The sequence below is a fragment of the Bubalus kerabau genome, chromosome 12 (assembly GCF_029407905.1).
Source record: "Bubalus kerabau isolate K-KA32 ecotype Philippines breed swamp buffalo chromosome 12, PCC_UOA_SB_1v2, whole genome shotgun sequence".
Classification (NCBI taxonomy): domain Eukaryota; kingdom Metazoa; phylum Chordata; class Mammalia; order Artiodactyla; family Bovidae; genus Bubalus; species Bubalus kerabau.
This window is the reverse complement of record NC_073635.1, coordinates 76,307,369-76,319,733: the sequence shown is the minus strand read 5'-3', so window position 1 is coordinate 76,319,733 and position 12,365 is coordinate 76,307,369. Positions and strand designations below refer to the sequence as shown.

The 12,365-nt window shown below is 40.5% G+C and overlaps 1 protein-coding gene across 1 annotated transcript in view; it reads left to right on the top strand.

Moving 5' to 3' along the window:
• Nucleotides 1-12,365, top strand: part of LOC129624674 (ATP-binding cassette sub-family C member 4-like) — a 160,010-nt gene that overhangs the window by 86,502 nt on the left and 61,143 nt on the right. The window contains 1 exon segment of the mRNA XM_055542836.1: nt 10,767-10,917. Within this exon segment, the coding sequence (XP_055398811.1) occupies nt 10,767-10,917 (151 nt within the window).

Below are 12,365 nucleotides of genomic sequence, written 5' to 3'. Positions count from 1 at the left end.
CACACAGAAATGCAGCAATGAACAGTGCAACAGTGTCCTACAGACAGTGCAGCCAGTGGGCAAGGCTTCCACTGTTACCAGTGAGAACTAAGCTGAGACTCGGAGGCAGAGGGCTTTTCCTGTGAAGATGTCTGATTGTTTTCTTTTCTTCTGCAAACTTATTTTATAAATGTGCCCTGCTGGGTTTAGCTACATAATTTATCCCCGGAAACAATTTTTCCCTGAAAACAGTGTCATGTTTTGACAGTGATTGTGAATTCCTTTGAAAGGATTTTGTGAAAGGTTCTGTTTCTTTGCTACAGTAAGCTAGGCCAAGGTTGGGTTTCCACTGTGTGCTTAGCATATGGTTTGTTAGTCCTCATAATCAAAATTTGTCACATATTTTGCATGGCATATAGAGGGACAGGGATAGATGCTACCTGATTTCAGTAGGAAATATTCTCATTAAAGAGGAGAGAAAATTCTAGTCCAGCTGATTCCCATTCCCTCCTCTACCACTTGTAGTTCAATTATCTTGAAATTTGGTGGAGGCATCCTGTAGTTCATTAGAAGAGTCTGCTCTTTGATAGAGAGGCCTGGGATGAGCATGGAGCTTATGTATTCTTCACTGAGCAAGTAGTTAAATCTCCGAAGATGGATAATATTGCCAAGAGAGAGGGAAGCATTTTAGGAGCCAAAATCAGAAGCTTAGGGAAGGCTTGATATTCAAAGAGAAGCAGAGAGAGAAGGGAAGTACAGAAGACACATAATGAACAGCAAGGATTAGAGGAGGAGATACAGTGGAGACCCAAGGAAGACAGGTCTGTTTAGTGCAAATGAGAAGGTGAGTCCACGGAAACTTGTTGATTGATTTGGAATCAGGAGGTGTCTGGTGACCTGAGGAGCAGGTTTCAGATGAGAAGAGTTAGAGAGCAAAGGGCTGCAAATCCAGGAGGCGTGGAGGGAGTTGAGGTGAAGACAGGCTACTCCTGGAAGGAGTTTGAATTAATCAGAAGAGAGGCCCATCTGGATGTAGGGTCTGAGGAGATGTTGCTGGTTGTTTGAGAGTTTTGTTTCTGGGAGGGGAGTATGAGCAATGGTGGGTGGTTTTTTCCCTCTCTTCCCTCTTTCCTTAAACAAACAGGGATTAGAGTTGAGGCCATGAGGTACAGGGGTGAGTCAGGCACAAAGCCCTGTCCTATGGGCCAGACATTGTCCTTCCAGTCCCCCAGGGAAGGAGGACATTCATTACAAATAATATTAATTCCAATTTTGTAGGTAGGCATCTGTTGTCAGATTGAAAAAGTTAAACTTAACATTCCTGGAATAGAGTTTACTTGGTTGTAATGTAGCATTGCTTTTATGTATTGCTGTATGTAGTTTGTCAAGAATTTTTGTATCTGTTGTTCATGAAGGATATTGGTCTATAATTAGCTTTTTAAAATATTTTGTCAGCTTTTTGTATTAGAGTTATGTAGCCTCAAGAAAATACATGGGAAATATTTCCATTTTTAATGGCCACTTTAAAGTGTCAGCTTGACCAGACTACATTCCTCAGTTATTCAATCAAAAAGTGGCCTGTGTGTTGCTCTGTAGGTATTTTGTAGATGTGATTGAAGTTCATTATCAGTTGATTTTAAGTAGGGACAATTATCCTACATAGTCCAGTGGGCACAGTTCAGTCAGTTGTAAGGCTTTAAGAACTAAGCCTTCCCTGAAGTAAAAAGAAATTCTGCTTGCGAAGAACAGCATCAGCTCCTACCCAAGGGTTCCAGTCTGTCCTTTGTAACAGCCAACCCTGAGCATTTTGGACTTGCCCAGTCAAGTTAGATTGTGGAGTACTATCTTTTTTATATTGCTAGATTCAGTTCATTGGTATGTTGTTTAATATCCCAAGACAGTTACGTTTGTAATTTTTCCTTCTTTTAATGTCTTTATCTGGTTTTTATATCATGATAATGCTGGAGTCATGTAGCCTGGAAAAGTTTGTGAATATTTTTGTGAAGCCCTCTAGACTTAAAGTCTTTTCTGTGGAAAATTTAAAAATTATGTCTTCAGGAAATTCTCTGGTGGTCCAGTGGTCAGGACTTCGTGCTTTCACTGTTGTGTGCCTGGGTTCAATTGCTGGTAGGAAAACTAAGATCCCACAAGCTGCATGGTATGGCCAAAACAATAAAATAAAGTAAAATAAAACAACACAACAACACAAGAGAAGACTGTATACATGGACATCACCAGATGGTCAATACTGAAATCAGATTGATTATATGCTTTGCAGCCAAAGATGGAAAAGTTCTATACAATCAGCAAAACCAAGATGGGGAGCTGACTGTGGCTCAGATCATGAACTCCTTATTGCCAAATTCACACTGAAATTGAAGAAAGTAGGGAAAACCCCTAGATCATTCAGCTATGACCTAAATCAAATCCTTTATGATTATACAGTGAAAGTGACAAATAGATTCAAAAGATTAGATCTGATAGAGTACCTGAAGAACTAAGGACAGAAGTTCATGACATTGTACAGGAGGCATTGATCAAGAACATCCCCAAGAAAAAGAAGTGCAAAAAGGTAAAATGGTTGTCTGAGGAGGTCTTACAAATAGCTGAGAAAAGAAGAGAAGCTAAAGGCAAAGGAGAAAAGGAAATATAATATCCATTTGAATGCAGAGTTCCAAAGGAAAGCAAGGAGAGATAAGAAAGCCTTGCTCAGTGATCAATGCAAAGAAATAGAGGAAAGGGATAGAATGGTAAAGACCTCTTCAAGAGATCTCTTGAAGAAAATTAGTGATACCAAGGGAACATTTCATGCAAAGATGGGCACAATAAAGGACATATTTGGTATGGACCTAACAGAAGCAGAAGATATTAAAAAGAAGTGGAAGCATACACAGACGAACTATACAAAAAAGATCTTCATGACCCAGATAAAAGCAATGGTGTGATCACTAACTTAGAGCCAGACATCCTGGAATGTGAAGTCAAGTGGTCCTTAGGAAGCATCACTACAAACAAAGCTAGTGGAGGTGATGGAATTCCAGTTGAGCTATTGCAAATCCTAGAAGATGATACTGTGAAAGTGCTGCATTCAATATGCCAGCAGATTTAGAAAATGCAGCAGTGGCCATAGGAAAAGGTCAGTTTTCATTCCAATCCCAAAGAAAGGCAATGTCAAGGAATGTTCAAACTACTGCACAATTGCACTCTTCTCACCTGCTACCAAAGTAATGCTCAAAATTCTCCAAGCCAGGCTTCAATAGTATGTGAACTGTGAACTTCCAGATATTCAAGCTGGTTTTTGAAAAGGCAGAGGAATTAGAGATCAAATTGCCAACATCTGTTGGATCGCAGAAAAAGCAAGAGAGTTCCAGAAAAGCATCTGCTTTACTGACAACACCAAAGCCTTTTACTGTGTGGACCATGATAAACTGTGGAAAATTCTGAAAGAGATGGGAATACCAGACCACCTTACCTGCCTCCTGAGAAATCTGTATGCTGTTCAAGAAGCAACAGTTAGAACTGGACATGAAACAGCAGACTGGTTTCAAATAGGGAAAGGAGTACATCAAGGTTTTATATTGTCATGCTGCTTATTTAACTTATATGATGAGTATAACATGTGAAATGATGGACTGGATGAAGCACAAGCTGGAATCATGATTACTGAGAGAAATATCAATAACCTCAGATATGGAGATGGCACAACCTTTATGGCAGAAAGTGAAGAAGAACTAAAGATCCTCTTGATGAAAGTGAAAGAGGAGAGTGAAAACATTGGCTTAAAACTCAACTTTCAGAAAACAAAGATCATGGCATCTGGTCCCATCACTCCATGGCAAATAGATGGGGAAACAATGCAAACAGTGGCAGATTTTATTTTGGGGGGCTCCAAAATCACTGCAGATGGTGACTGAAGCCATGAAATTACAGCTCAACTCCAGAAAAATAAATGACCCAATCAAAAAATGGTCCAGAGAACTAAATAGACATTTCTCCAAAGAAGACATACAGATGGCTAACAAACACATGAAAAGATGCTCAACATCACTCATTATCAGAGAAATGCAAATCAAAACCACTATGAGGTACCATTTCACGCCAGTCAGAATGGCTGCGATCCTAAAGTCTACAAGCAATAAATGCTGGAGAGGGTGTGGAGAAAAGGGAACCCTCTTACACTGTTGTTGGGAATGCAAACTAGTACAGCCACTATGGAGAACAGTGTGGAGATTCCTTAAAAAACTGGAAATAGAACTGCCTTATGATCCAGCAATCCCACTGCTGGGCATACACACTGAGGAAACCAGAAGGGAAAGAGACACGTGTACCCCAATGTTCATCGCAGCACTGTTTATAATAGCCAGGACATGGAAGCAACCTAGATGTCCATCAGCAGATGAATGGATAAGAAAGCTGGGGTACATATACACAATGGAGTATTACTCAGCCATTAAAAAGAATACATTTGAATCAGTTCTAATGAGGTGGATGAAACTGGAGCCTATTATGCAGAGTGAAGTAAGCCAGAAGGAAAAACACCAATACAGTATACTAACGCATATATATGGAATTTAGAAAGACGGTAACAGTAACCCTGTGTACGAGACAGCAAAAGAGACACTGATGTATGGAACAGTCTTATGGACTCTGTGGGAGAGGGAGAGGGTGGGGAGATTTGGGAGAATGGCATTGAAACATGTAAAATATCATGTATGAAACGAGTCACCAGTCCACGTTTGATGCACGATACTGGATGCTTGGGCTAGTGCACTGGGATGACCCAGAGGGACGGTATGGGGAGGGAGGAGGGAGGAGGGTCCAGGATGGGAAACACATGTATACCTCTGGCGGATTCATTTTGATATTTGGCAAAACTAATACAATTATGTAAAGTTTAAAAATAAAATAAAATTAAAAAAAATAAATAAAAGACACTTGCTCCTTGGAGGAAAAGCTATGACCAACCTAAACAGCATATTAAAAAGCAGAGCCATCACTTTGCAACAAAGGTCCTTCTAGTCAAGGCTATGGTTTTTCCAGTGGTCATGTATGGATGTGAGAGTTGGACTATAAAGAAAGCTGAGCACCGAAGAATTGATGCTTTTGAACTGTGGTGTTGGAGAAGACTCTTGAGAGTCCCTTGGACTGCAAGGAGATCCAACCAGTCCATCCTAAAGGAGATCAGTCCTGGGTGTTCATTGGAAGGATTGATGCTGAAGCTGAAACTCCAATACTTTGGCCACCTGATGTGAAGAACTGACTCATTGGAAAAGACCTTGATGCTGGGAAAGATTGAAGGTGGGAGAAAAAGGAGACGACAAAGGATAAGATGATTGGATGGCATTATTGACTCAATAGACATGAGTTTGAATAAGCTCCGGGAGTTGGTGATGGACAGGGAAGTCTGTCGTGCTGCAGTCCATGGGGTTGCAAAGAGTTGGATATGATTGAGTAATGGAACAGAACTGAGAAAATAAAATAAAGGATTCAAATTCTTAAATATATATGCAATTATTCAGATTTTCTATGTTATTATGTTAGTTTTTTATGCCATTTTAAAGACATTCATCCTTTACATTAAAATTTAAAAGTTTATCTGCACAATGTTTATTATATTCTCTTTGTAATGGTCATGGTATCTTTTGTATTTAAATGAAAGCTAAAATGTTAGTTGCTCAGTCATGTCCAACTCTTTCCAACGCCCTGGACTGTAGCCTGTCAGGCTCCTCTGTCCATGGGATTCTCCAGGCAAGAATACTGGAGTAGGTTGGTTGCCATTTCCTTTTCCAGGGGATCTTCTCAACCCAGGGATCAAACCTGGGTCTCCCATGTTACAAGCAGATTCTTTACCGTCTGAGCTACAGGAAAGCCCAATGTCTTGTGTTATCCTCTTTTAATTCATATTAATAGCAATCCCCCCCCCCTTTCATTTCTTTTGCATTTTGTGGTGATTTCAAAGAACCAACTTTGAGTTTGTTGATTTTCCTGCTTAGAAGTTAGTTTTCTTTTCATTTGGGTCTTTTGTCATTTAGTTGCTCAGTTGTGTCTGACTTTTTGTGACCTCATGGACTACAGCATGCCAGTTTTGCCTGTCCTTCACTATCTCCCAGAGTTTGCTCAAACTCACGTCCATTCAGTTGATGATGCTGTCAAACCATCTCATCCTCAGTCGCTCCCTTCTCCTCCTGCCATCAATCTTTCCCAGCATCAGGCTCTTTTCCAATGAATCAGTTTTTCACATCAAGTGGCCAAGGTATTGGAGCTTGAGCTTCAGCATCCAGTCTTTCCAATGAATAATCAGTGTTGATTTCCTTTGGGATTGACTGGTTTGCGCTACTTGCTGCCTCAGGGACTCTCAAGAGTCTATTTTTTTCTTATTTTCATTCTTCTACATACTTTAATATGCTGTTTTTTTATTCATAAGATAGAGCTCAAAAGCCTTGACTTTTAGCTTTTTTAAGACTTTTTTCTTTAATTTTTAAAAATTTTATTGGAATATAGTTGATTTATAATACTTTAATTTATAATAATTTAAAATAAATTTATAATGTGTTTATTTCAGATGTACAGCAAAGTGGTTCAGTTATACATATACATATATTCATTCTTTTTTAGAGTCTTTTTTCATATAGGTTACCATGGGATGTTGAGTAAATTTCCCAGTGATATACTTTTATAATGCTCTTCTTTTTAAGGTGTACCTTGTTAAATTAGCAAATAAGTGGACTCCAGACTTAAGTTTTATAAAAAACTTGAACCCTGACAAAAGTAGAAAGGAAGCTATTGCTCAATGAGATACACTAAACATGAAAGAAGAAACACACCATGTTTCCCTAAAGCTTCCTGTTGTGCTGGTTAACAAACTGTGAACCAAACCCCACCATTCACTCTCAGTGGAGTTAGCCATGACTCAGTTGGGAGTGAAGTGAAGGATACCCAGGTCCTAGAGCTTACATGGTTGTGAAAAGATCCAAGGCAGACAAATGAGGGATGAAGAGTGTGATAAATGTATCCCAAGCAAAGGGCAGGTTTAGAAAAGCTTAGTCTTAGTGTTTGTACGTGTGTGTGTGTGTGCATGTTAGTTGCTCAGTTGTGTCCGGATCTTTGCAATCTTGTGGACTGTGGACTGCCAGCCTCCTTTGTCCATGGAATTCTCCAGGCAAGAATAATGGAGTGGGGTGCCATTCTCTTTTCCAGGGGATCTTCCCAACCGAGGGATCAAACCCTGGTCTTCCTGCATTGCAGGCAGATCCTTCACCATCTGAGTCAGCAGGGAAGTCCAGGGTTTGTATAGATCTCGCCATATAGCTAAGACTCACCGATGTTTTATAATGTCCTGATTTAACAGAACTATGAGTTGGATTATGTCAAAGGAGACAGAGGTGATGAAGGAGGGATTTGAGAATCAGAGCTGATCTCTAAACTTCCTGAGATGTGCAAGCTACTGTATGTGCTTACATGAAAACTTAGCACTGACCCTCGGTTAGTGTTAAGCTTGTGTACTTAGTCACTGCTCAGCCGTGTCTGACTCTTTACAACCTCATGGACTGTAGCCCTCCAGGCTCCTCTGTCTATGGGGATTCTGCAGGCAAGAATACTGGAGAGGGTTGCCATGCCCTCCTCCAGGGGATCTTCCCAACACAGGGATTAAAACCAGGTCTTCCACATTGCAGGCCTATCTCAGCACAATATTGGGCTAATGGAATTTCTCCTCCAGGTATAGATTGTCATTCTCTGCAAACTGAAGAATTTTTCTGAATTGTGAAAAATCACCATTTTCTCTCAAGTGGAAGATCTCATCTAAGAATTTGTTTTTTATTTGTCCATGTGGATTCATAGACTTTGGATAGAATTTCCCAAATGGTGTGCTCCAAATGGGAAATATATAAAAATACATAAAAGTAACGATCCTCCTTGTTTGGGCAGTATCAGGACTTGGGTCAATATGCTTCTTTCTATATATCCATCCTAGTCTCTGTGCCATACTGTGACAGAGGTGCAGAAGCACTGGCCATGGTGATGTGGTCCATCAGATGGGCCTGGAATCCAACCAGATGGGGGGAATTGTGTGTAGCTTGAATTGGGCTTTTAGGAATTCCTGGGAATGTAGAAGAAAGAAATGAGGTCGGCTTCAAGAAAGGGATTTATTGTGTGTTATACATTAGGAACTTTTGTTTCCTTCTTCAGATGTTGACTTTTTTTTTTAGATACTATTTTCATCTTCTACAAAATTCTATAAAGGGTTTGAGATGGCTGGCAATAAAAGATTCACAAATGTATATACATATAAAAGTAAAAGTGCTCAGTTGTGTCCAACTCTTTCAGATCCCATGGACTGTAGCCTGCCAGGCTCCTCTGTCCATGGAATTCTCCAGGCAAGAACACTGGAGTGGATTTCCAGTTCCTTCTTCAAGGAATCTTCCAAACCCATGGATCAAATCTGGGTCTCCTGCATTATAGTCAGGTTCTTTACCATCTGAGCCACTAGGGAAACCAATATGGTGTGTGTGTCAGTGTGTGTGTGTGTATAATAAAACCTTTAGAGACATCCTTTTTGAATTGCTTTAAAATTTAGGGCCGTGAAATCTGAAAGACCAAACCTAACTCCAGAGGCTCTGAGAGCATTAGTAACGGATCTTCAGTGGGTACCTAATGAAAAAGCATTGGCACAGCTTCCATGGAGCCCTTCATTTTGATCTTACCTCTGCTTCCCAGGTTACCTGCCCTGCTGGGTTAGACATAAAAGGCCCTCACCTGGAGTGATTTAGTCGTTCAGTCTTGTCTGACTCTTTTTGACTCCATGGACTCTAGCCTGCCAGGTTCCTCTGTCCATAGGATGTTCCAGGCAAGAATACTGGAGTGGGTTGCCATTTCCTTCTCCAGGGGAACTTCCTGACCCAGGGATCAAACCTGGGTCTCTTACATAGCAGTCAGATTCTTTATTACTGATCCACCAGGGAAGCCACATGGGGAGAGCCAGATTATTGAAATGGATGAATGTTATCCATCAAATTATGCAAGTCTGCTAAAAACAGTAATTTGGATTTTTTATAATTGAAATTTTAGTAGATTTTTTTTTTTGACAAACAACAATGGCAAGCCAAGTGACAAAAGGCTAGACATAGAAGGAGCTGTAAGGACCCCTCCCCATCAACATGAAGTTTGTAGCATTGTAGGATGCAGTCAAGCCAGTGGATGTAAGAAATTGTTTTCTGTAGGTCTAATTGGAGGGAGGTCAGACAGCCCTATTTTTCTCTACTTATTATTAGAATTTATTCCTTCAGAATTCCATCCTCTACACTCTGAGTTTTCTTCTGATACCACGGCAGAGACGGGGAGAAACAGGAAAAGCACATGGGTCTCCATCCAGATCATGCAGTTTGCTTCCCAAGGGCTCCTGGCCATAACACAGTTCTGGTTGGTTGATCCTCCTGCCTGCAGCTGTGGTTCTGGGATTCCCTGAGCACAAACTGCGTCTCTCTTTCTCTAGGATAAGCAGTACTTCCTGGGAAACTTTAGGGCAACCACTTACCCTCCCAACCTCATATTTCTTATCTGTAAAGAACAACCAGTGTTAACTCAGACAAGCATCTCAACCTTCTCATACCAGCTCATTTTTGGTCAAAATTTCCACCAACTGTGATTACTGCCTGCAAATCATTCATGCCATTCTTTCTATGTGTTAAACAACCCTGTAAGATCAGTCATAAGTCTTAGAATTGTCTAAAAATATTCAGGTATTCTTCCCTGTGTTTCCCCAACACCCTGTGCCCTGTGCAGATCACCATGGATTTGTATCCACCTGAGATCATAAACTTCAGAGGCCTTGGCCCAGACTGGGTGAATCTGCAAGTCCCTACCACCCCACCCCACTTTCATAGCAGGCAGACAATAAATGTTGATTGCATTCTTATCACCTGATATTGTCCACCAGTGTATCATATTTTTCCTGATAAAGATGGGTGCTTAAATCAGCACCAACCAATAATTTCATTTTCTATTCTACTTGCTGTCTTTTTAGACCAAGATCATTTCCCAAGAGTAAATCATCTCAAGGGATAATGTGATGATTAAGAGAATGTTCATGGAACTCAGCACATGGCCTTACATACAGTACACATGTTGTAACTGGAATCTGGTGTTGTTATAATCATTAACCTTTGGAATGGGCATTTTAAATACTTAGTGTAATGATACAAATGTGGCTGTATGTTGGAAGTAAGCTTAAATATGTTATTATGGCTCATAATATGGGCTTCCCAGCTTTGTGAGAGGCTTTGCAGTCTCCATTAAGTTGCTTTACTTCTCCCTGTGCCTAACTGTCTCCATTTGTAAAATTAAATAATACTGTAACTAGATATGTTACACTGAATTTGTAATTAACCACTGCTTTATCCCTACATGTATAGCTGAGGCATCTGGATTCCTCTACTGTGATACATGCTCACTCATCTCTCTAGTAACACCTGCTAACTCCTGATGGTTTGAGATGCAATTCCTACTCTCTGAACCTCAAATATTCTCATCTGTTAAAAATAGTAATGCCTGTCTCAAAGGGCTACTGAGTGTATCACAAGAGCTGATACTTAGAAAGTTCTTATCAGAGTGTTTGGTGCATACAATAAACATCATGAGGACCACCTATAATTTTATTTCTTTGGAAGGGAAAGCATTTCCTGCTGTTTCAACAAGTTTTTTCAAGGAAAGTAGTTTAATCCTAACAAATCAACAAAGTTTATCTTTGAAAAGTATCCTTGACACAAAGGCCTCTATTTTCACTATTTCAGGCATTTCTACTTGTGATTGGTGTGGTGGGCGTGATGGTGGCTGCAGTTCCTTGGACTGCTATACCTGTGATTCCCCTTGGTATTGTTTTCTTTTTTCTTCGGCGATATTTCTTAGAGACATCATGAGATGTGAAACGCCTGGAATGTACAAGTGAGTACCGGGGCTCTCAGGTTGGGAGGGCAGTGCAGGCTGGCTTCCATTCATACTGCAATTAACCAGACCCCTGAAATTCTGCTGTTCTGTGGGATTTCTCACCATTAATATTAGGTGATTGAAAGTTATGGCCCCTGAGATTAGGTTTGGCCCTTAAGACAAATGGAGCTGGTGATGGGTCAGCTGCACTTTGCATTTTAGTCCAAGGAGGATGGATGTGAGCACCATGAGGACAGGGACCATTTTTGTCTTGTTTACAACATACTTCCTAACACAGAGTATCCACTCTATTAATACTATTCTTGAAAGTATTTCATCATGTTGGAACTAATGTAGAAGGAAAATAGAGATTTTTTCTTCTCCTAAAGTTACCAAAAATGATAAGGAAAAGAAAAGATTAGGAAAAGGAAAGGAGACCTCAGGAAATATATGTCAGAAATGATATATTTGAAAAATATACCTCCAGCCTCTGCAGTCATGTGACATCAGGCCCAAACCACATGAAGTCACGCAAAAGATGGACACTGAGGCCGCTGTCAGATTCTAAAAGGGTGGTGTGAGTGTCACGTGCCACAGTGCCCGCCAAACAACAGGACCGGTGTCCAGCAGGTAGATATAAAAACATCCATCAGGTTCCTGGAGCAGAAGTCAAGACTGTTCAAAGGCTCCATCTGCCAGGTCCTGAGGGCACAAGGGTGGTGCAGTACCGGGTGCCCTGTGACCCACATAGAGGCTCCTGGCGCAGGTGCAGGGGGAGGCCCAGGATGGGGGAGGCGGCAGACTGTCCCCTCCCCTTACTTGTCTCACCCTGTCCTGGGTCCGGCTCTGGTCCCAGGTGGGGGATGTACTGACTCTGTCCCAGCCCTTAGGTTACTGATCTAAGGTGGAGACAAAACACTGGTAGCTCATCAAAATCCAGTGTGGTGAGGACTCTAATGAGGAAATAAATTTTAAAATGCTACTGGTTAAAAAATTAGTGAACAATAATTACTCACCCATGGAAAAGAATGAAATATTGCCATTTGCAGCAACATGGATGGATCCAGAGAGTATTATTCTTAGTAAAGAAAGCCAGAAAGAGGCATATGATATCACTTAAACATGGAATCCAAATATAATACAAATGAATCTATACACAAACTAGAAATAGACTCAGAGGCATGGAAAGCAAACTTGCGGTTACCAAAGGGGACTGAGAGGGAGGGAGGAACAAATTAGAAGTATGGGATTAATAGTCACACTACTATTAATATGTCAAATAGATAACAAGGATTTAGTGTAAAGCACAGAGAATTTTATTCAGTATCTTGTAATATCCTGTAATGGAATATAATCAGAAAAAAAGAACTGAATGACTATACATACCTGAAACTAGCACATTTTTGTAAATCAACTATACTTCAATATACTTTAAAAAATAGTGAGCAATTTCCACCTAGAAAGAC